Source organism: Mustela putorius, unplaced genomic scaffold (genome assembly GCF_011764305.1).
Source record: "Mustela putorius furo isolate JIRA1106 unplaced genomic scaffold, ASM1176430v1.1 tig00003983_pilon_pilon_pilon, whole genome shotgun sequence".
Taxonomy (NCBI): domain Eukaryota; kingdom Metazoa; phylum Chordata; class Mammalia; order Carnivora; family Mustelidae; genus Mustela; species Mustela putorius.
In genome coordinates this window covers 8,510,162-8,534,665 of record NW_025422123.1, presented here as the reverse complement: position 1 = coordinate 8,534,665, position 24,504 = coordinate 8,510,162, and the positions used below count along the sequence as shown (strand labels likewise).

The 24,504-nt window shown below is 51.7% G+C and overlaps 1 protein-coding gene and 1 pseudogene across 1 annotated transcript; both read left to right on the top strand.

Annotated features, from left to right (window-relative positions):
• Positions 1-434: 434 nt before the first annotated feature.
• On the top strand, positions 435-23,477 carry PGC (progastricsin). The gene is made up of 8 exons (XM_013061335.2): positions 435-492; positions 17,534-17,680; positions 18,766-18,884; positions 19,529-19,728; positions 21,126-21,248; positions 21,875-22,022; positions 22,415-22,513; positions 23,204-23,477. Exons 2-8 carry the CDS (start codon positions 17,551-17,553, stop codon positions 23,354-23,356), a joined length of 972 nt encoding a protein of 323 aa, XP_012916789.1. The 5' UTR covers positions 435-492; positions 17,534-17,550; the 3' UTR covers positions 23,357-23,477.
• On the top strand, positions 4,988-7,202 carry LOC123389503 (annotated as a pseudogene).
• Positions 23,478-24,504: the final 1,027 nt, after the last annotated feature.

Sequence of the window (24,504 nt, the reverse complement as noted above, 5' to 3'; positions counted from 1 at the left end):
ATCGCCTCCGCCCCATGAGGTCGAGGGCAGGAATTTTCCTCTGGCGGGACGGGTGGAGTGTGAGAGGACAGCTTTCCAGGTGGAAAGTAGAGGCTGGGAGTGATGCCCAGGAGGGCGACCACCACTCCTGAGGGGTGGGGGAGCCTGCTCCGCTGATGTCCGGGTGTGGCGTCCTGATGCAATCATTTCAAAGATCATCGTCAACATCAGTGAATGTTTGCTGAGTGCTCAGTTCCCTTCTTTAGAAACAGGCCCTCCCCAACCCCTGGGTTGCCCTCAGGAAAGGACTGGAGCCAGCATCCTGTCCAGGAGTGACATTTCAGGTCAGACCAGGAGGGGCCCTCCCCAAGCCCACCCCTGGGTAATAACACCACTCTACAATGGTATAAACATAGTCGACTCTCCAGAGGGCCCTGTAGACCATTTATCTCTCACAGGCTGGCCAGGCTGGATTGTTATCACCGCCGTGCAGAGAAGGAAACAGGCCAAGAGGTAAAGTGACTTGCTTTGGGCCACAAAGGTAATTAGCGGCTTGAGCTGGGGCTTCGTGCCAGGCGTGTGTCTTTCCATGCTCCCACCTGGTCTGTGGGGGCTTTGTTCCCTCAGGTGGGCTGCAGAAAGACTGTTGGGTGCTGTGGCCTGGAAGGCAGGGGCTGTAGGAGGGCCGGCAGAGGCCGCATGTCCAGTGCTTCTCCTCGGGAATCCCAGCCAGGGCCTTGCCTGGTCAACAGGAGAACGTACTCCGCCTGGAGCCTGCCAGGCGCCTGGCCCCCCACACACCCTGACCCGCCCCCTTGACTTAGTTGTTTACTTTTTTTTTTTTTAATTTGAGTATAGTTGATGCACGCGTTATCTTCATTTTCGGTGTACAACCCAGTGAGGTGACAAGTGTATACATGGTGCTCTCTGCTTATGAGGGTCGCTTCCACCTGTCCCGTCAGTTGCTCTTTTTTTTTTTTTTTAAAGATTTTATTTATTTATTTGACAGGCAGAGATCACAAGTAGGCAGAGAGGCAGGCAGAGAGAGAGGAAGAAGCAGGCTCCCTGCTGAGCAGAGAGCCCGATGTGGGGCTCGATCCCAGGACCCTGGGACCATGATCTGAGCCAAAGACAGAGGCTTTAACCCACTGAGCCACCCAGGTGCCCCCCGTCAGTTGCTCTTATAAGATCATTGACTGTATCCCGATGCTACACCCTGTACTCCTGTGACTCACTCATCCCATAGCTGGAAATCTCTACCTCCCACTCCCCTTCTCCCCTTTTGTCTGATCCCCCACCGCTCCCCTCTAGCAACCATCCATGTGTTCTCTGTATTTATAAGTGTCATTCTGCTTTTTTGTTGGTTTATTCACTTTTTCATTTTTACTTTTTTTTTTTTAAGATTTTATTTATTTCTTTGACAGAGAGAGCAAGAACACAAGCAGGGGGGAATGGCAGGCAGAGGGAGAGGGAGAAGCAGGCTCCCTGCCGAGCAGGGAGCCCGACATCATGGGACTCAATCCCAGGACCCTGGGATCATGACCTGAGCCGAAGGCAGATGCTTAACCGACTGAGCCACCCAGGGCCCCTCCATTCGTCCATTGATGAACATTCAGGTCTGCCCCCCTTTCCTCCCCTAGGCCTGGGAATGGCTCCCATTCTGTGGATGGCTATGCAGGAATCAGCAGGACCCTGCCCAGCCCTGCCACCCACCCCTGACGTGTGTCTGGGTCCTCACAGGAGGCTGGCTTAGGTTAGGTCAGGGCTCTGAGCTCTGGGGAGCTCTCTGAGCAATTCCTTAAAGGGGAGTCATACTCGCTGGAGAAGGGAGTTTTATAGTGAGGGATCCCCAGACTCTGGAAGGGAGGCAGAAGGGAAGGGAGAGCTGTGGAGGGCAGGGGTGGAGGGCCTATGTGGCGGCCCTGGGGCTCTCTATCTGCAGAATCAGAGCCCAGGATGGAATTTCGTGGCTCAGCTGAGCTAAGAGCCATCCAGGGATCCTTTTGACAGGATTCTTGGAGATGTCTATCAGGTTTTTGCTCACATGCTTCCCAGGAAGGGGAGATGGCTATCTCAGAAGTCCTCCCTCCCGTCAGTGTTATAATGTCCCTAAATTCCCCTCATTAGGGCCTAATTCTGTTCGCAGACCCACACATGGCCATCTGGTCCCTCTGCCAAGGGTGCTGAACTTTGAAACTTGGCATCTCCACTTACTCACACTGGACTCCTTTGTGCTTCTGTTCCCTCACTAGTGATAGAGGAACAATAACGGTCCCTCTCTTGTGACATCGCTGTGAGGATCAAAATAAGGAAATGTCTGCCCAGCATGAACCATGGTGGCTGGCCCATAGTAAGTGCTCAGTACATGGCAAATATTTTCACCAGAACGTGGTTCTTTCTGGCATAACCAGAAAGGTATCCATCCTTCTGCCCACCCCTCTGGGATCTAGTTTGGTCCAGAACAGAGTGCATTACCAAGGCTTGACCCTCCCCTTCCTTCAGCCCAACTCTTTCCTTGTTCTAGACCTTATGCTTCTGCTAATGCGGCCCAAGTTAGCACTCCCTTCACTGGCCCTTCTGGCTCTTGGGACCTTAGAGCTGGCCCAAAACACCGGGTCTTTCCATAGGAACACCTGCAGCTCTCGAGACCCCCGACCGACCCCCATCTGATATTAGAGTCCTTGGCTTAGGACTTCAAAGTCTGTTCATCCAGGTGACATTTCTTCCTGGTTGTTTGGTCTGTCCTGGAATTTAGAGGTGTCAGCTCTTGCCATGAACACAGAGGTGACTGGAGAGCATAGATGGGGACTGGGAGCATCAGAAAGAAGGGTCCAGGAGGGGGTTCTCCATGGGTCGTGGAGCAAGAATTTGGGTGCATCCCTGGGTCCTTCAGCCTAGCTCTTCTAGAAGCTGTACTCTGCCTGCTATGGTTGACAGGAAGTGTCCCTGCCACTTGCCTTGCTCACCAGGTGAACCCCTCTCTTAGCCTCTCTGGGCCCAGTTTCTGTCGGGACGGACCTTGTTGACTCACTGCCCTGTGGAGGCCTATGCAGCGCGGCTGCAGAGGTCAGGTGTGTGAGAGTATGGCTCGTGCTGCGGGTGGAGGTTATTATGCTCATTCTTAAGGGCTTACTAATATAATGACTGAGTTAATGAGCAGTGTGTGTTGGGGGAGGGGCCCCTTAACCCACCGGGGGCCTGCTGAGTGACAGGAGTGTTTCCTTAGCCATCCCTCTAGCTGGGGTGGCATGGTCCCTTGGGGGTGTCATTCTGTCATTCTGTTGCCTCCCTCCACCTACCCGTCTTTACCTGGCTCCATTCCTGTTTGGGTGAGAAGGCCCTAGAAGAAGCGCAGCTAGGCCAGGATGTGGAGGCAAGGAGAAGGGAACCTGGAGACTTCGACTGCCTGGGGAAAGGAATGAAATGCAGTGCAACTCTAATTCTGTCTGGGTGCTGCCGGGGCTGGGCAGAGTCGGGCACCCAAGTCTGGGGAGGGCTTGGAGGGAAACGGGAGCCTGGATAGGAAGAGGGGAGGGCCTTGGGCATAGGGCTGGGTGGGGGTGGGGAAGGATTTCCAGGTGTTTTTTGAGGCTCTTTGCCTCTCTGACCCAATGGGTTGGTTCTGGCCTCTTTCCTATTGAGTTCATTTCCCCCTGGGATTAAGGGCCCTGAAGAATAGATCAACATATTGATATTTCAGGCTTGGGATACGGGCACGACACACAATCGTACAGGTCTAGTGGTCTCTGTTTCCCAAGAAGACACTGGACACAGCAGGCCCAGGATTCAGAATCCAGATCATGTGGACTGAGTCCTGACAAAGCCTCAACTCTCCAACACTTGCATTTGAGGAAGGGAGGCTCACAGAGACGGGAGCATGCGATGCATGAGTCTGGCTTTTGAAAGATGTGTGACCTCGAGTAGATTACTCACTGTCTCTGAACCTGTTTCCTCATCTATTTAGGGAAACTAACAACATTTACCTCATAATGCTGTGTGTTAAATGAGAAAATGCACATCAAGGGCTCAGTGGGTGCTTGGCACAGAGCCCAAGTTAAGCTCTGTTATGGTGGTCACAGTAATAGCAGGTGTTGGGGGAAAGCTCGCTAAAGAAGGTGGACGGTGAGTGGTGAGAAGGACTTAGGAGAAGTTCATCCAGACTCCTTCCTCAGAATCTGGAAAAGGGAGTATTCACCCAAGAAATCAATAGGGATAGCTTTGGGGAGTGTCAGCCCCAATCTGAGGGCAGAAGTCATAGACCCGCCCTCACAGAGCCCCAGTCTGAGGGGAGACACAGCTCTGCCCTCAGGAACTCCAGTCTGAGGGTGGAGACACAGCCCAGCCCTCAGGGAGACCCATAGGAAAGGCCTCAATCCCTACTTTTGAAAGCCTTGCTAGGAAGAAATAGGAGACTCACACAGGAAAGGCCAGCACACCTACAAAGCCACGTCCAGACAGAAGGTATTCAAAGCAATCTCCTTGGCACTTACTCTTCAAATGCTGGTAACAGCCCCAAGACCAGGACCGACCTTCACTCCCGCAAATGATCCCTCAGCTTTTTCTTTCTCTCTCTCTCTCTTTTTTTTTTTTTAAAGATGTTATTTATTTATTTGACAGACAGAGATCACAAGTAGGCAGAGAGACAGGCAGAGAGAGAGGAAGGGAAGCAGGCTCCCTGCTGAGCAGAGAGCCCGACTCAGGGCTCCATCCCAGGACCCTGGGATCATGAACTGAGCCGAAGGCAGAGGCTTTAACCCACTGAGCCACCCAGGTGCCCCCCTCAGCTTTTTCTAAAGCTGAGACTTGATACTGACTACCTGTGAGGGGTCTTCATTCTAATTGCCCAGGGAATGGGTTGAAGCCAGAACAAGAGGCATGGTGGGCAGTAGGTCCTCTTCAGGTTCCTCCAAACGTGGTGGGCTATGCCCCTCTTCTCCTGCAGCCTTCCACCCTGCTCCTCATGAACAAATACACAGCGAGTAACCTCTCTACTTCCTCCACCAGGGACATGGAGGATGGAAGGGACACCACCCTGCTCTCCAAAAACCTGGGATTAATCGCTTATGTGTGGAATGGCAGCTGGGCATACAAGGCTGTGTGTGTGCTTGTGAGCGTGTGCATGTGCGTACATGGGCTCAATGCCATGTACATCACTGTTTCTCAAATTGCAGCTCCCGGCCCTTTAGAAATCAGTTTTGTTGATTGAAACCAGCACTTTAGAAAGAAAGGAAATAGAAAAACTAAGGTGCACACATGTACCATGGACTGAAGTTTTGTATGGGAGGTTTTGTTTCCGGTATGTTTTATATGCATGTGTGTAAGGTTATGGTGTAAAATATATTTCTAACCGTGGTACAAAAACAAAACAAAACAAAACAAAAAAAGCCTGAAGGCCTCAGCTCTGGTGGTTGAGCCTCTGCTTCCCTCAGTAGGCCCCCTTCTCTCTCATGGCTCTATCATATCATCTGTCTACCTCAGGCCCTTTGCAGGTGCTATGTTGCCTGCCAGAGCCACTCTTCCCTACTCTTTTCAACATTCATGGTGCAGAATTCAACAGTGAGGCACATTATCTCCTCCCTTCTGCCTTCAAGGGATGCAGATACGGAAGCTCAGAGAGGTCAAGTGATTTGCCCGATATCACAGAGCTAGCAGAGGTGGGTTGGGATTTGAACCCAGGCTTCTCTGATTTCTGAGCTCAGGTTCTTGCCTTAACCCAGCCAGACTTGCCTGGTGAGCGCCTCAGTCCTCTTCCTCCAGGTCCGTGCAGTACCTTCCTCCCTGGGAGAGCAGTTGGCCCCTGTGTTTCCCAGATGATGCCTTCCTGAGGGTCTATACTCCATGTCTGGCATGGGCAACTACAAGGGGAGCTGGCCACAGCTGTGTAGACTGTCTCTGCCTATCTCTCCGGTTGGAGGCATGACCTTGGTTCTTTGGGTCTCATAGAAGCTGGAGAGCCCCTACTTATCACTAACTCCAGCCAAATCCAGCTTCTCAGGGCTGAGAGCTAGGACACCCCAAATAAAGTGGCTCTGTGGGCTCTGGCTTTGGGGAACAGGCAGGTGGCTGGGGTTTGAGAAAAAGGGGGTCCGGTCAGTTTGGGAGGAAGTTGAGCCATGGATGGGGAGCCCCCACTGGGTGGGATGGCTGACGGTGTGCTCCAATGGACATAACCACCCCTGGACAGGGCCTCGGTGGTGTGGGGAGAGGCTGGGGTTCCTGGCTGGACTTCATCTCTAGCAGACTATCCCTTGCCAGGGAGTTAAGGTCAGGGGAAAGAGGAGGACAAATCTAACCCCTAGAGACCCCAGCCTTGGGGCCCTGGGCCCTCGGGGAACTAACTACAGGCTCTGCCCCTCCCTGAGGTGCCCAGCCCAGGGGACAGGTGCCCAAGAGGCAAGGATTTCAGACTGCATTTGTGCTGCTTCCTGACCCTCCTCTCTTAGGAGTCCTTCCTTCCTACCCTTCGGTGTCCGTGAAATCATGGGTGTGATGTGTTTGTGATACATCTATACTAAATATACTGTAGTCAAGCTGGTCAGTGTGGAGCAGACCCCCAGGTGTCCCGCAAGCCTGGAGACCAAGGGCTCAGTCTCAGGATGGGAAAGGTGCCATGCCTTGTTCCTAACCAGAGACCCAAGTTCAAGAACTCAAGCACGAGTTATCAGGAAGCTGAGTTGCGAATGTGAGAATAAGTACATGAGCTTCGGGAACAGGCCCCATGAGGATCTCCAGGCATGCTTCCAGAACACCTGCCCTGACAGCCACTAGGAAATCACTTTAGTGGCCCCAGGAGCCAGTCTGTCTCTGCAGGGTTTTCTAGCCAGCTGGCAAGGAGAACACGACACACCTAGCCGGGAGGATGTGGCAAGGTATGTGGGAAGGCTCCCACGATTCTGAACGGAGTCTTGTTATCTGGAAAGACTGCACTGACCTCTAGAGACTGGATGGTAGGGGTTGCCTGGGGTCTGACGAGGAGCGTGCCCCACCGGCGGATGTGTTAGCACAACAGGCTTTGGAAGAGGTTTGGAGAAGGAGGTGTGGGTTAGAAGACCAAGCAGGTGCCATCGGGAGGAACTGGATGTCAAGAAACCATAAAAGCCTAGTCCTGGCTCCAATTTAGGTGACGGTGATGACCTTCACCTTCGTTAAGTAGCAGCACAGCAGGTGTGCCCACCCAGCTTTGCATATACATTGTTTCTAGTTGGCAGAAAGAGTCACTGAAAGACCAGAAACTCTGGTCACTGGAGGTACTATGGTCTTGTCCTCAGCCTTAGTAACAAGGCATCACACACTGCCATGGTTTTGGCAGTGTGAATATAATACCTGTGTTTCTAAATTTGTAGGCATGCAGCTAATAATTTGAAATTTTTTTCTCTGCAGGCTTATCTTGTTGGCATGATTTTAGTGAGCTGAGACTATCTGCTTGGAAAGCTCCTTTCATCCTCCATTTTAATTTAAAAGTTTATGTCATTTAAAAGCAAGTCAATAAATTAAAATTTTCATCAGAGGGTTTCTTCCCCCTGCTCCCGGCCCCAGATCAGTTGTTCTTTTAGAATTTTAGATGTGTTGGTTACACAGCTGCATTTTAGGTAGCGATGTTCAGTTAATTGTTTCCCAGTTTTTGTAGTCCATGGCATTGCATTTGAATTATTTGTAAGCTAGAAGCCTTGTAGTGTGGAGCTGTCTACGATAGCCTTTTATTTTTACTTTTATTTATTTATTTATTTTTTTGAGAGAGACAGAACACATGTACCTCAGTGCCGGGTGGCAAGCAGAAGGAGAGAGAGAATCTTAAGCAGGCTCCTGGCCCAGCGTGGAGCCCAGGGTGGAGGCTCATCTCAATACCTTGAAATCATGACTTGAGCCAAAACCAAGAGTCAGATGCATAAGTGACTGAGTCCCCCAGATGCCCCTGCCACAGCCTTTTATCACAAAGTTTATAGTTGTTAAAGCTGTAATATCCTTTTAGAATTGCTGTTTTCCTTTTTTTCTATCTTCGGCTGAGTTCGCAGGTGTTCAGAGTGGTTTGACAGCTATCTAGCTGAATTCCTGGGACCAGACAAAATTAAGGTCTCCTACTCCTCCGCTATCTTGGACTCTCTCTTGCAGTATCCTTTTTCTTTTTTTTTTTTTAAAGATTTTATTTATTTTGTTATTTATTTGTCAGAGAGACAGAGAGCACAAGCAGGGGTGAGAGGCAGAGGGAGAGGGAAAAGCAGGATCTCCCCCGAGCAGGGAGCCCAATGTGGGGCTCGATCCCAGGACCCTGGGATCACGACCTGAGCCGAAGGCGGATGCTTAACCCATGGAGCCACCCAGGCAGCCCTTGCTGTATCCTTTTTAATCAGCTTCTTTTTCTTTCCTCCTTAAACATAAACATTTTCAGCTGGTGTTAAATCTAGTCTGTCCCAGATCTGTTTTACTTTCTGTTGTGTGATCATGAGTCTGTGCAGAGATATTCTCCGTAGATGGTAATACTCTACGAAAACGCCTAAAGTACAAGGTTGCCTTCTGTTCTATTCAGGGATTTTAAAAAAGTCAACCCAAAAGGGATAGTGGAGCTTCTTCATGTATGAAACAGCATATTAAATTGGAGATATTGAAGGGGTGCCTGGGTGGCTCAGGTGGTTAAGCATCCGACCCTTGAATGTGGCTCAGGCCGTGATCTCGGGGTTGTGAGATTGAGCCCTGAGTCGGACTCCATGCTCAGCACAGAATCTGATATTCTCTCTCTCTCTCCCTCTGCTTCTGCACTGCCCCTCACCCACTCGTGTGTGCTCTCTCTCTCTCTCTAATAAATAAATAAATAACTTTTAAAAAACAACTGGAGATATTGATGAATCAGCTACCACAGTAATTTGTGTTAAAATCGTATTTAAGGTAGCTGCTTTTAAGTGTATTTTATAATATTTGCTTTTGTAAAAACAATACTGGGTGATAAGATTAGAGAGAAAATGTTCATCTGTGCAGAGGGTACATTTTCTTCATTAATTATTCTGCGAAAAAACTCACAGGTTATACATACGGTATTTTCTAAAAGGACTATTAATAGAACCTTTTGAAATGAAGTAGTATAAGACTATTTTAAAAAATGACTCACTGTCAGATTGAATGCAATTTTTTTTTTGCATACAGCACTGGAAAAAGTGATAAGTCATTGGTACCTCTTTACAAATATTTTTCATGGTTGCATTCATTAAATGTTATTACATTCCTGAATTTTTGCAAAAATGTATTTTATCATAACAGAATGGTATTATTTTAAAGGGTTTGAAAAACTGACGTGGTCAATTCAGAAAAGGAACTGAAGTCTGAATAAGGCCACCGCATTTATGTTTTTATTTTATTTTATTTAAATTCAATTAAGTAACATATAGTGTATTATTAATTTCAGAGGTAGATTTCAGTGACTCATCAGTTGCGTATAACACCCAGTGCTCATTCCATCACATGACCTCCTTAATGGCCATCTCCCAGCTACCCCATCCCCCCACCTCCCCTCCAGCAACCCTCAGTTTGTTTCTGACGGTTAAGAGTCTCTTATGGTTTGTCTCTCTCTCTGATTTTGTCTTATTTTATTTTACTCTCCCTCCCCCTATGATCCTCTGTTTTGTTTCTTAAATTCCACATATGATAGTTGTCTTTCTCTGATTGACTTATTTTGCTCAGCATAATGCCCCTAGTTCCAGCCACATTTTGCAAATGTTGAGATTTCAATTTTTTTGATGGCTGGGTAATAGTTCTATCTATCTCTCTGTCTATCTACCACATGTATATCACATCTTGTTTATACATTCATCTGTTAATGGACATCTGGGCTCTTTCCATTGTTTGCCTATTGTGGACATTGCTGCTATAAACGTTGGGGATCAGATGCTCTTTGGATGACTATGTTTGTATCCTTTGGGTAGGTAAGGTCATCAAATAAAACACATACACATATGCATATATATGTATATATACTTGACTGATGGGGGGAGTGACTTTCAATGTGTATAGGTCTTCTAATTCATAAACATTTCTTGTTTCAGATATGTTTTTACATATCTGATTTTACCTATTTATAGTCAATATTTTTACATATTTATAGTCATGCATGGTAAAGAGTGTGTTTAAATTGTTATAAACAATAATGCATCATAAGAGACTGTGCTGATCTTGTGTAACTAAGGACTATGAATGAATTTGGTTGGTTTTTGGTGTTGTGAACTCAACGTGTTTACATAATCAGGGCCCTCATTTCCCCTGAGGTAATCACCTTTTAAGTGGCCCTCGAAATGGTATTTTAAGATTACTTTACCCCAGAGCTTTTTGGTTTTTGACTTCTGCATTTAATTAATTAATTAATTAATTAATTAATTTATCAGAGAGAGAAAGAGAGCACAAGCAGGGGGAGTGGCAGGCAGAGGGAGAAGCAGACTCCCTGCTGAGCAGGGGGCCCGACGAAGGGCTCGATCCCAGGACCCTGGGATCATGACCTGAGCCAAAGACAGAAACTTAACTGACTGAGCCACCCAGGCGTCCCTGCACGTAATTTTTTAAAAATAACATGATGATGATAATACATTTTTCTCTATTGCTTTCAGATAGGGGCTTTTTCCCACCAGTAATTAAGAAGAAATGCTATTAAATGTTCATATTGTCATCCTTCCATAAATATTTGACTTTTCCTATCATTCAGCACACTGCTGCTTCTCTCTTAATGCCAGAGTTAAGATCTTTTTTCTCCACGAGTGCAGGCTTTGAAAACTTTTATTAAGTTATTGATACAATTTGATATTTTTCCATAATCTATATTTTTAAAAAATCACATCACGGCATCATATGTCTAAACTCGTCTCCATTAAAACTTGCCTTAAGCTACCAGATTGCCTTTGCCACCACTAGCCATACTGTATGTTTGTTTGTTTAATTTACTTTCATGATAAACTCTCATGTCATGAAAAATAAATAAATAAATGTATTATGATCAACCCAGAATACATGCTGGTCCTTATCTCCTGTGAGGGCATCTCTTCTTCCCTGCTGGGGACAGTGGTATCACAGACCACCCTGCCGGGTCCCCATCAGTTGGGAACTCCCTGGCAGGGACCCCTCCCTTCTTCATTTCGGGGGAGGGGCTCTCCTAGGACGGGTGTCCTATCTCCTTTCTTCTCTTCCCCCTGCTCCCATGGTGACTTTATAAAACATGATTGGAAGTACTACACGCACACAGAAAGGTGTGCAGAACGTGAGTTCTGCTGACTTCAACAGACCTCGTAAGGGGAGCCCCGGTCAAGAAACAGAACATTGTCTGTGCCTCCCCAGGTCCCTTTTCCTCTTCAGCCCTGCCGCCAGCCCTGATCCATTAAGAGAGAGACTCCGACTCAGCTGCAAGGTCTTGGGGGCCTGCCCCTGCTAGAACTTTCACAATCACAGGCCTTATTAGATGGTTGCCGCAAGCCTGGGGGCTGATGTTATCCCCACTCCCAGTCAGGGAAGCTCCGCTGGGAAAGGGTAAGTGTATTGCTGGGGACAGGGGGTCAACAAGTGGTGGACACTGGTCTTCTCAAGGGAATTGCATGTCACCCGTGACCGTCTCATTCTTTAATTTGTGCAAAGAGGGGTGAGGAAGAGTTCGTGGTAGGGTCCATATATCATAAGAAATACAGGTATGTGGACATCTCTGAGATTTGCCTGGAAGCATCCCTCGCTGCTTCTGGGGCCTTCTGTCTGCACCCTTCATAATGCTTCCCAAGGGAGCCTCCAGGTTCTCTCAGGGCCCTGCTGTGGGCTGCAGTTGGCTGGTCCTGGAGTGGGTCAGGGATTCAAGGAATTCGTCTGGGAATGCTGATTTCCTTCTTTCTCTGGAAGTGTGCAAGTCAGCTGGCTGTGGTCAGTAATGAGGAGAAAGCCGGTGTGTAATGGGAGAGGGGGTGGGGGACAGAAGCAAAGCAGGAATGAGAAGAAGCTGGAAGGGCCTAGTGCGGTTTGCAATCCGGCTTCCAGTTGACCCAGAGATCCTACCCCATTCTTCCACTTCCTGCACCTGGGTGGCCATGTGACATGCCCCCCACCATCCCACACAGCCCCACTCCAACTTTCCACGTAAGCCAGTCAGGTGAGTTGTGTCCAGGGAGCGAGAGTATGTTAGTCCATAGAACAGAGAGGAAATAATCAGTCTGTCTATTTCTCCCTGTCTGTACACAGAGTTCAGGTTCCAGCTGTTTGAGATACAGATGGCTGAAATGGCCTCCGGTTAAGATAATCCAACTTGTGGGATGGTTGTGAGGGTTGTCTGATGGAACAAATATGAAATACCAGGCCCCACACACTTTCTCATGATGCAATGGATACCAGCCCTCTATCTGATAAGATGTTTACAAATATCTTCTCCCATTCGGTAGGCTGCCTTTTAGTTTTGTTGATTGTTTCCTTTGCTGTGCAAAAGCTTTTGGGTGTCCTTGGTAGGAAGTGGCCGTGGATGACATCTAAGGTGTCTTCAGAATGCACATCCCCCGATCTGGGAGAGGCACTGAAGGATGGGCAGAATTTGGACGCGTTAGATGGGAGAGAATCTGTGGACCCCCTGCTCCATGGAGTGCAGTCCCTCACTCCTTGCCTTCCATCCCGGAGTCCAGCGTGTCCCTGGGGGGCTGCAGGAGGAATGGGAGCTGCTTTGGCTTTGAGACACCATCAGGCAGGTCCATCCCATTCTGTGCCAGTCCTGGGAAGACCTCTAGTGCCCTCTCTCCCTCCCCCATCACAGGGCTAGGGGAGGCTCTGGTGCTCTGGCTGGGCAGTGCCTGGTGGCAGCCAGAGGCAAATCTCCCCCAATGGCTGGATTATATCCGTGTTTGCAGGCCTGGCTGTGGCCTTCTGCCTGGACCTGAGGGCCTGACTAGGGTTTGGAGCCCTGCGTGTGCGGTACAAGGTGGCAGAGATGGGGAGAACTTGGGAACTTTTTCCACTCACCCCAAACTGGGGAGCTTTCCTGTGCTAGGCTGGTGGGCATTGGGCCAGCTCCTGGTCATCTCAGCTAATGAGAAACTTGTAGCTGGGAAGCAAGTTGGGCTGGGGGGGTAGAGAGAGAGAGAGAGAGGCAAAAGGTGGACCACACTTACAGGCGGGACAGGGGCACATGGCGGCTTGGAGGACAGTAACGGGGGAAGGAGCACTACAGACAGGGGCAGAGCCTCCGTGGGGCTAGAGAAGAGAGACAAGGAGGAAGAGAGGCAAGGTCTGGCCTTTCCCCTCCTCCCCTGCCCCAGGCCTCTTGTTGTTGCTGAGCTGTTCCAGAGGCCAGTGTGATTTACATCACGGGTGTGTCCTGAGCACCTGCTGAGCTATGATGACAGACTGTCCAATTTGAACTCCGTTGGACTGGGTAGCCTCCAAAGCTGCTGCAAATAGCTCTGACCTCAGCCATCGGCACGTCAGCCCCACCACTGGCCTCAGGGCTAAGGCTCCAGCCGTCATCACACCACCAGCAGCGTCTCACTACCCCCATGGAATTGCCAGCATCTTAGGTACTGGCCCCATTTCCCAGCCACCCGATCAGGCTCCCACAAGGTTTGGGGGAGCTGGGAACCAGGACTTGAGTCAGACCTCCGAGGGCATCACCTATGCACCAGTGACTCTCAACAATTTGGGCCCCTAAGGGTACAATGGGCAATGCCCGGAGACGTTGGTTCACAACATTTGGACTGCTGGTGGCATCACTGGGTAGAGGCCAGGGAAGGCGCTAAACATCTCAACAGCACGGAGCAGCCCCCCGACAAGGAATTCCCAAATGGCAATAGTACGGAGGCTGAGAAACCCATCTCTGGAGGCCCTGTGGCCCTCCATGGACCTGACTCTGGCCCTCATCCCGAACTGTCACATCATGCTTCCATTCCTGGACAAGAAGAAACCCTCACCAGTGCATCTTTTCTTTTTTTTTTTTTTAATAGATTTTATTTATTATTTATTTGACAGAGAGAGAAATCACAAGTAGGCGGAGAGTCAGGCAGAGAGAGAGAGAGAAGCAGGCTCCCGCTGAGCAAAGAGCCCGATGCGGGGCTTGATCCCAGGACACTGAGATCATGACCTGAGCCGAAGGCAGCGGCTTAATCCACTGAGCCACCCAGGCGCCCCCACCAGTGCATCTTAATGGAAACCCCTATTATTCACACTTCTTGGCCCCCACAGCTTGCATTCAAAAGGGCACAAGATGAAAAGTCCTCTGTGGCCACCCTCAAGAAGGAAGACACACAGGGGCGTCTGGGTGGCTCAGTCAGTGAAGCGGCTGCCGTCAGCCCAAGTCATGATCTCAGGGTCCTGGAATTGAGCCCTGCGTCAGGCCCCCTGCTCCATGCGGAGCCTGCTTCCCCTTCCACTCTGCCCCTCTTCCCCTGTGTGCTCCCCTTCTGTCTCAAATAAATAAATTGGAAAAAATTAAAAAAAAGAAGGAAAACATCCAGAAACAGCTGATAGGCGGAGCTCAGGTGCACCTGGGATTGAAGTCAGGCTTTTGCCTGGGGCCAGGAGGCAGGGACCTGGGGGTATAAAGGCAGAAGGAGAGCTCAGGCATCCACTTAGTGCAACAGCCCAACTTGGAGCAGCCCTTCTTCTGTGGCCAGTTGGGAACCGGCATCATGGAGTGGATGGTGGTGGCCTTGGTCAGCTTCCAGCTCTTAGAGGCGGCAGTTATCAAGTGAGTCTGGGGCCTGGCTGCTGGAGCAGGAGTTCGGGCAGGAGTCTGGAGCCCTGTGAGGGGTAACCTGGCCAGTGGCCTCCCCACCAGGCTCCACTCCGGAGTTTCCGCTGGGACAGGGAGGGTTTCCTGAGCAGGTGTAAGCCGGGGACTCAGAGGTCGGATGAGCTACAACTTTGCCCTCATGAAATGTCTGTAACTGAACCAAAGGAGAGTTTGTCCTGCCCTGTAAGCCAATAAGAAATGTGACCCAGAGTTTTTGCCATGAAGCAAGATCGGTGTGGTGCTGCCTGGGAGCGTGGGGAGCTAATGCTCAAAAGTCCCGAATGCGCCGATGGTTTGCAAGTGAGGGTTTTTAAGGGGGAAATAATCAGAGACAAGGGGCTTGAGGTAGTGGATTCTTCTGAAGGGTCAGGGACTGGGTCAACCTCTAGACTGAATGACTTGTCTTTCTGGCACTGGTCTGGTTTCTTTCTTTCTTTCTTTTTTATTTGTAAAGATTTTATCTATTTGTTGGAGATAGAGAGAGTGAGAGAGAGCACAAGCTGGGGGAGAAGCAGGCAGAGGGAGAAGCAGGCTCCCTGCTAAGCAAGGAGCCCGATGTGGGACTCGATCTCAGGACCCCAGGATCACGACCTGAGCCGAAGGCAGATGCTTAACCGGCTGAGCCACCCAGGCGCCCCTGGTTTGTCTGGTTTCATCAGCTGTGACTGGGTGGCCCTCTCCTTCCCTGCTCTGAATCCGCTAAACACCCCAGCAATGTGTGTCAGTGATGCTGTCTTTGTTAGCAAAAGCTGGGGCCACACACTTTGCGATTGTGCAGGCTAATTCATTTCTTACTCTCTTGGGCTTCCTTTTCATTATCTTAAGCAAAGCATCCTGGTGTGTTCCCCATAATCCTTCACTACAGGCTACATGCCTTGCTGAAGACTTAATCTGCTGACGGGTGCACTTCCAGGCAAAGGAAAAAGCACAGCTGCTTCCCCATCTGATGAGAAAAGATGGACCTGGGACAGAGTCGGGGTGACTGCTGTCCAAATAGACACTGAACGGCAGGTGTGCTTTCTTCCACAGAAAGGAACGATGATTTCTGGATAGGCAGATGTTTGCTAAAAACTCCCTTAAGGCCCACGATTTATTTAGCAGATGGCACAGGCATGTAAGCAGAGACAGCAGGAACGTTACGTGCACCTGCAGAGACGTCAGAAGAAAGGGGGTGAGAAGGCGTGGCTCCCAGGACCTGGGAGGGTGCCTGGCCTGCACACGGCTGCCCGTCTCACCCATGAGGACCGATGCCGATACCTGCTGAAGACAAGGCTCCTCGAAGAAACCTGTGTGTGATACGCAAGTTCCGGGGAAGCGGCGAGCCCAAGCAACCATCAGTCTTCAAAGCTCAACGTGAATGGGTTCCGTGCAGAATGGAGGGCGAAAGTGGGGTCTTGAGGGAATGGGGAATCAGGTGGGGAAAGAAATGCAAAGAGCAGGACTTCTGGAGCCCGGAATGAGCCTGGGTGGACCCACAGAGACCTCCGAGGCGATGGCAGCAAGCAGGTCTTGAAGGAGGAGAACCCGAGGGAGATGGGGGGCAGAAGTGCAGACTTCATCATCCAATTCATCCAATTCATCCAATTCCAGGGTGGATCTGGGCTCCAGACCACCCAGGCCAACTTCTACTGCGCCTGCATCGGGAGAAGAGCAGTGACTGGCCCCAGGCCAGACAATTCGAGGCAAGGGCAGACACAGGATCCTTTCTTCTGAGTCCCAGTCTAGTGCTGTCCCCCATACCCATGCTGTGTCTTAGTCATCCAGGACCAGGTGCCGGAGGGCCACCACCGGAGGGGACTGGGGTGAACTCTGCTATCTCTGAAATCTTTCTTAAAATGCATATCTCCTGGGCCGCCTAGCTGGATGACTCGGTAGAGCACGTGACCTTTGATCTTGGGGTCCTGAGTTCAAGCCCTACACTGGACGTAGAGCTTACTTACACAAAAACAATGCACATATCCTGCCAGGGCTAATGGCCAAAGTCCTCCTTGCCTTCCAGGGAAGGAATTTATGGGATATCTCAGAGCAAAGGGCCAGGATAGGATGTAGACCCTCGAGATGGGATGTGGGCATGCATCAGGGAAGGTATTTGTTTTCTGAATCGTGTAACAAGTCCTGTGAAGAGCTTTGAAGAGAGGGAGAGGGAAAGAGAGAGGCAGAGGGAGAAAGAAACAGAGGGACAGACCTAGGGAAAGAGACATAGAGACAGAGAGAAACGAAGGGAGCTGGGGCCAGAGCAGGAGCGAGAGGGAGACACACACAGAGACACAGTGATGGGCACAGGGGACACGGGGGCTGGGGCCTGAGGGATGCGGTTGGAGGTGGCACGGCAGGGAGGGATGGAGGAACCAGGACTGTCAGAGGTGCTGTAGGAAGTAGGGAGGGCCCTGCCCTGACGCCAGGCCTTCTTCAGAGTCCCCCTGAGGAAATTAGAGCCTGTCCGTGCAACCATGAAGGAGAAGGGCTTACTGGGGGAGTTCCTGAGGACCCACAAGAATGACCCTGCCCAGAAGTACCACGTTGGTGATCTCGGCATGGTCTACGAACCCCTGGCCTATCTGGATGTGAGTCCTGACCCTCCGTGGGGGTTCCCTCTCCTTGGGGCCAAAGACTGAGGCCGGACTCCCAGGGGTGTGCCGAGCTATCTCTCTGTACCCTCCCACCTGGTGCCTGCGTCCTGCTCCCTTCTCTCACACCTGCCAGCCCCCACTGAGGGTCTGTGTGTTCTGGGCAAGTATGGAAGATAGGCTTGGGCCTCTTCCTCGGTGGCAGGTTGTAGAGCAAGGGCTCTGTCCAAGGAGGAGGCTGGGCCTGAGGGTCTCTGTATCCCTCCAGAGCTAACAGCCTGCCCCATGGCCCCCCAGAGTCTATACCTTGGAGAAATCGCCATCGGGACCCCACCGCAGAACTTTCTGGTCCTTTTTGATACCGGATCCTCCAGTCTGTGGGTGCCCTCGGTCCAGTGCCAGAGCCAGGCCTGTGGTAAGTGCAGGGCTCGCTAGGGAGAGTGGTTGGCAAGGGAGGGCGCAGACCGCCTTGGGGGGAAGGGGCAAGAGATGGTGGGGTCTGAGGGCTTTAATCCTGAGAGTCAGGTACTTGGCCAGGGTCAAGGGGCATGTGCAGGACCGAAGGAAGAGGCTGGCCCTAGGTCTGGGTGGTCTGTTTGTCTTCCTTCTCACCAACACATGCTCCTTCACCTGCTCCAGTCCGCCCTCTGCCCCCCAGCTCCAACCATCCCACTCTGCTCTGCTCCATTCTGTTCCCTGTAGACGACACCATTCCCTCTCACCAAAGTCAACAACAGTCTTTCCATGTCACTCCACTCCGCTGCTTACTAAGTTCTCACCGCGTGTCTCCTAGACGCAGGGGAGAACAATGCAAGAGCTGGTCCCTGTCTTGTAGCCGTATTTGTAGACAGGCCAAGTTCCTCTCCTTAAGGCTGCCTTGGTCCCTGCCAGAGCCTGGGGGTTTGGGTCCTGACACTTCTAATCCAAAGAGTCCCTCACTGGTCACGTCCAGGTTTTTGACAGGGTGAGGGTGGAGGGAACACAGGGATCCCCTGGACGTTCATTTGCTCCCACAGATGATGAGTGATTTCTCGGGGGGGGATCTGCAAGGAGGGGGCAGGGAAGCAGAGAAGGATTCTAGGCCACTTACCTACCAAGGGTCACGGTCAAAGAACAACACAAGATTCTGCAAGTCAGGGACGCCTGGGTGATTCCAGCATCCTGGAATCGAGTCCCACATCGGGCTCCTTGCGCGGCGGGGAGCCTGCTTCTCCCTCTGCCTCTGCCTGCCATTCTGTCTGCCTGTGCTCGCTCTCTCTCCCTCTCTCTCTCTGATAAATAAACAAAATCTTTAAAAAAAAAAAAAAAAAAGATTCTGCAAGTCAGAGGGGGCTTTGAGGCCAAGCCTGGCCACCCTCACATAGGCCTTCCTGTGCTTCCTGAACCCCGAGACCATGTGTCCTGGGATGCTGGGGCCCCGGGATGGGAGCACAGGCTGGGACTCGGGGGCGCAGCCCTCCGCCTGCTGGCCTGTCTCCCCAAACTCTCCTTCCGCTGTAGCCACTCACTCCCGCTTCAACCCCAACGCGTCCTCGACTTACTCCAGTCACGGGCAGACCTTCTCCGTGCAGTACGGCAGCGGCAGCCTCCGTGGCGTCTACGGCTATGACACTCTGAGGGTGAGCCGGGCTGCAGGCCACTCTGTGCCCCAGGATGTGGGAGTTGTCCCTGGGGCTCTGACTTGGCCTGGAAGCTCTCAGACCTGAGTCTGATGGGAGTTTAGCCCGACCTGAGAATACAGAGAAAACCTAGTGCTCTACTGAGTACAAACCCGCCGATGAGTACACCAAGTGCCCCTCCATGCCGTCCCCTTCGCACACTGAGTGCCCCTGATGGAGGGGATGACCTAGTCCTTTAGTGAAGGAGCTTAAACCAGGGGAGGGGGGTCAGGGGGAAGAAGATGGCGGGGGGTGGTGGTGGCTGCAGCAGCAGCCAGAGAAGGCCACTTGAGAGAAAACTTGGCTCTTGCAAGATGTATCAAGAAGGCAAGGGGCAGGTGGTGGGGTTATAGACATTGGGGAGGGTATGTGCTATGGTGAGTGCTGTGAAGTATGTAAACCTGGTGATTCACAGACCTGTACCCTTGGGGCTAATAATACATTACATATTTATTAAAAAAAAAAAAGAAGAAGAAGAAGAAGAAGGCAAGGGGCCGGGGTGAGGGAGGGATGAACTAGGGAGCCTCGAGGGTCTTTGTGGGGGAGGGTATGGGGAGGTGAGTGGAGTTCCACTTATCCTCTCCCATCCCCCGTGTCCCTTCCAGGTCCAGAGCGCTCAGGTCCCCAACCAGCAGTTTGGCCTTAGTGAGCACGAGCCAAGTCCCTATTTCCTCCAGTTCAAGTTTGATGGCATCATGGGCCTGGCCTACCCAGCCCTGGCAGAGGGTAGGAGCGCCACGGCTCTGCAGGGCCTGCTGCAGGCTGGCCTCCTCTCCAGCCCGGTCTTCAGCTTCTACCTGGGCAGGTAAGATACTGCTTGCAGGGTGGGGGGGTGTTCCTGAGCTCCCAGGCAACTCCCCCCATCCCCAGACAAGTGAGCTCAATGCTTTGGGGGTTGGGGGCTTCCCATCAGGCATTTGGCTTCAGCTCCTACTGTGTCTAGGACTTTCCTCCTGGGCTGTCCTCTCCTGTCCAACTGTCCCCCTAGCCATGTCCTTTCCCTCATCTCTGTGTCTGTCCCCAGCCCACTCAGACTTCGCGTTTCATCACCAGTTCAGAATCGTTCCCTCTTCTGGGTGAACTTAGCTTTGAGTAGGCTGCTCGTTCTGGATACCTCTTGGATTTACCTCCTGCCCAGAGCTGCAGTTAGCTCACTGCCTTCTGGACACTTCTTTCGTGTACAATCTATTGCTTCATCTCCTTTGATGTATTGTTCTCTCCAGGTCCTGGAGTCTTCTGGTCAAGGTTCATAGTTTGCCCATAATAGGGTGTTTTTCTCACCGCAAACACAAGCCATGCAGCCGCTTCATGTCGGTGCCTGGGAGCCAGGTGGTGGGGGCGGAGTCAGTGGCCTGTGGGGGACTTTCTTTCCTCTCCCAGAGTTAGCCAGCCATCTTCTGGAGATAGTCAGCATGTACTCTCTCACCTTAATCTCCTGAGTCTGACTATCAACAGTGTCACCCTGTTCCTAATGCTGCTGATTTAGTCTCACCTCTGATTACAGTTCATTCTGAGTTTCGCCCTTAGGAGCTCTGCCCAATTCCACACTCAGGTTCGGCTCCCAGGGGAGGCTGAAAGGACCAGGGAATACACTTCTCTCCTCTTTGCCAAGGCTCTACCTCCTTCCAGTCCCAGCAGAAAAATGACAAGTGGGGCTCAGGGTGAGACTCCCAGTGACATAGGACAATAGTAGCAAGAACTGGAAGAGAGAGAAGGGTGTGTGGGATGGGGGGGGCCACACAGCCAGCAGCTTCCCCTGAGGCCCTGCATCTGGAACCAGAGGCACTGGGAATTCTGAGGGGCTCAGCTTGGAGCTGCAGTGATAAAGGGGGATACAACTCCTTCCCTCAGCAAGCCTAGTGTGACGGGGAGACACAGTGTTGTCCTTGGGGGCCCAGTCTGAGGGAGGAGACACAGCCCTGCCTCAGGGAGCCCCAGTCTGAAGAAGGGAGACATAGACCAGTCCTCAGGGACCCCAGTCTGAGGGGGGAGACACAGCCCTGCCCTCAGGAACCCCAGTCTGAGGCGAGACATAGACCTGCCCTCAGGGACCCCAGTCTGAGGGGAGACATAGCCATGCTCTTAGGGACCCCCAGCCTGCAGCCAGGGCAGGACCTCTATTTCCCTTTGAGGATGAATGTTCAACAGGAAATCTTTTCTATAGCGATTTCCCTGATTCACCCTTCCCTTTCCCTTCTGCAGAGGCATGAGCTCTCAGAATGGAGCAGTTCTCATATTTGGAGGGATAGACCACAGCCTGCACAGTGGACCGATCTACTGGGCCCCCGTCACCCAGGAGCGCTACTGGCAGATTGGCATTGAGGAGTGAGTCTGTGCTGGAGCTTGAAGACCTGGCAGGCTTCGAGGCATTTCATGTTATGCACCCACAGACTCTCTCTCTCTCTCTCTCTCACACACACACACACACATACACACACAGAGGTAGGTACTTCTAGGAGGTACACATAGGAGACCCCTGAAGTCTTCCCCCACAAAGCCACAGCTATCCTCTGCTGGAGACTGAAGGCCCAGCTCAGCCTGGAAAAGTGGGTGAGGTGGGCACAATGTAAATGGGGTAGGTCTGGAATCTGAAACATTCTAAACCCTGTGGTTCAACACTATGTGCTTACTAATTGGAAACTATGATGTTTTTTGGGGGGAGAATTAATGTGGTCATAGTTAAACCGTTCAGTGACACCGGCTTTCAGCGTTTCTAGAACCTTCCTTGGAACTTTAAATAACAACGTTCCATGGCCATTTAGGTGGCTTTGAAAAGACTCTGAATGGTGTGAGGCAGGGGGATGGTTGGAAGGACCTCTGCAGAGTCCTTACCTCCAGGTATACCACAATTCTGTGGCTGTGGCTGTTTGTCCCTTGGGGGTGCGGGAAAGCCAACTTCCTAGATTCCCTGAGCTGGAGATGCTGAAGGCGTTCATCTCTTCACCATTCAGGTTCCTCATTGGTGGCCATGCCACGGGCTGGTGCTCCCAGGGCTGTCAGGCCATTGTGGACACAGGCACATCTCCGCTCACTGTACCCCAGCAGTACCTGAGCGCCCTTCTGCAGGCTACAGGGGCCCAGGCTGACCAGTACGGACAGGTGTGTCTAGTGTAGGCATCCTCCTTCTTTCAGAGAGGCCCCCTGGGAGGCATTTATGATTCTTCTGGAAATAGCCCCACTCTTGGCCTCCTGCTCCTAGTTGTCCCAAAGCCCTGGAGGTGGGTGGGTGGGGGCCTGGGAGAACTGGGGCTGGGGGCTGGGTCTTGAGCTGGGAGGGTAATGGGTGGCTACTATTGGGGCAGAATTTCCTTGGAGCTTCAGCCCTTCCAAAGTAATGGGCTAAACACTTTTCAGGCTTTGGAGTAAGATCAAACTAACTGGACTGTGGGACCAAGCAGGGCCCCAGCGGGATCAAGGGCACTGAAGGGAGGGGGTTGGCAGGTCCTCTCAGGTGGGCAATGCAGCACCTGGGGCCTTGTTCCTCTCTGCAGTTTACCGTGGACTGTAACAACATCCAGAACCTGCCCACCTTGACCTTCCTCATCAGTGGTGTGCATTTCTCCCTGCCCTACCACTCCTACGTCTTCACAGTGAGTCTGTAGGGACGCGACGGCTGTGAGGAGGGGCCGGGGGCCCGAGATACCGGGTCTCCTCACCACATGCTATCCCCCAGCTCTTCGTGAGCCCCACTTTATTTTCTGCCTTCACTGGTTCCAAACCCCTACACTGGCACGAGGCCGCGAAACAGAAGAGTGCCATCTATTATTGATTACTATTACTAATGAGTGTGGAGAGGCGCTGGGGTATGGGTTGTGTACTCACTAGGGTAAGCCCTATGGGAAGCATTTTGCCTACACCATCCCACTGAACTGTCAGACCATTTGAGGAAGGGGGTGCTAATTTCTATTTTACAAGTGAAAACTTGGAGGTCCAGAGAGGTTAAGAAACAGACGCAAGGCTACACAGCTAGTCGGGGTGAAGCTCAGGTTGGAAGCTGAATTGGTCTGGCTTCAAGGCTTCGCCAGCAGGCTGACCTCCTCCAGATGGGGAGCAAAAGGGAGGTGGATGGGAACTTGGGGAGAGGAGACTGCAGACGGTCACCACAGCCTGCTTCCATCCATTGCAGAAATCCCTCCTACTCTGGGGCTCAGCTGGCCTGTGAGCCCCCAGGGGTCACAAGCCTGGCTCCCTCGTTTCTGCATTTCGCGCTCCTGGCCTGGGGCTCAGGGCTGAGCAGGGCCCGGTCCAAGGAATGAGCGCTGCCCTTCCGTGTTGTGCAGGGAAATGGCGTTTGCACCATTGCGGTCCAGGCCACCTACCTGCCCTCCAGCAGTGGCCAGTCCCTGTGGATCCTCGGGGGCGTCTTCCTCAGGTCCTACTATTCCATCTTCGACATTGGCAACAACAGGGTGGGCTTTGCCACTGCCGCCTAGACTCAGCACCTAGATGCCTGGCTTCCTTCTTCCTCTCCACCCTCAGCCCTGCAGGCGCTACTTCTCTGGAATCAGCCTTCTTTCTCTGGCTTTGGGGCTTTCTGTCCTAATAAATAGTTTTTCTGCATGTTGGTCAGCATGTTTTTTTTTTTCGAGGGCTGATGTGGCCTGTAAGGCAGCTCCTGGTCACAGGAATGGGAGGGAAGACGGAGTCAGGGGAAGATGTGCTTCTGCTGGACCTGTTCTCTCTCAGGGGCTAAGAGGTTTGTGGGGGTGGGGAGGGGTGTCACTGAGGTTCTAAGAGAGATAGGGCATAAGGCAGGGCTTGGGGAGGGGCCCTGGGCCCCTCAGAGCTTGGGGTCTCTCCACATTGAGGCAGGCATTCCTTTGTGACGCGCCAAGGGGCCCTATTACCACAACCCAAAATGCTCTGCTGACCTAATGGACCAAAGGACCGGCAGAACCACCCCAGACAAGCCCACTAGCACTGTGATGAGGGCTCCCATCCTCCCACTACCCAGGCCTTCTTCTCCTCACCTGTGATCAAGCTTGTACTGGGAGCTTCTGAGAAATGCTAGATGCCCATGTACACGTGTGACAGTCATGGCTACTTCTGGAAGGGGGGTGATGCTCCCAGAACCTATTTCCAGAAGGACTTCAAAAGGTCTGGGCTGAGTGAAACTGATCACATTTTCACCTAGAATCTTCTGCGGGGGGCGGGGGGGGGGGAAGCTAGGACTGATGAAGCTTGAGGAGGGGTATTACTGGAAAACCATAATGGGAGGGTTGTAGGCTCCTTGTACACATTTCTTTCACCCCATCCTTCACTAGTCTGACCTCAACCTTGCTCCTTATGTTCAGGGTCAGGGGTGAAAGACAAGATCTAAGTCGGGCACTCCATTCCAAAACACGAGGGAAACTGAGGTTTGCCACGTAGTGGTTTCTATAGCAACAGCCCACCATCTGGGACCCTACTACATCTTTCCTAGACTCTAGTAAAGACAGCATGCTGCACACCTCTCCTTGGGGTCAGAGAAACCACGGGGTGTATCATAGTGAGCTGTAGTTCGTGACATCTCTGAGTAAGAAGAAAAAAAAAACTTGCAGAAGAGGCAGAAATGAAGTGGAACTTAAGTTCCAAGTCAAAA

What these genes read in the sequence shown, in the direction of transcription:
- PGC (XM_013061335.2), top strand. Translation starts at nt 17,551, where the DNA reads ATGGCCCCCCAGAGTCTATACCTTGGAGAAATCGCCATCGGGACCCCA. An exon ending in GTGCCAGAGCCAGGCCTGTG is followed by an intron (nt 17,681 to 18,765) that starts GTAAGTGCAGGG and finishes CTTCCGCTGTAG; the next exon opens with CCACTCACTCCCGCTTCAAC. An exon ending in ACCACTCCTACGTCTTCACA is followed by an intron (nt 22,514 to 23,203) that starts GTGAGTCTGTAG and finishes CGTGTTGTGCAG; the next exon opens with GGAAATGGCGTTTGCACCAT.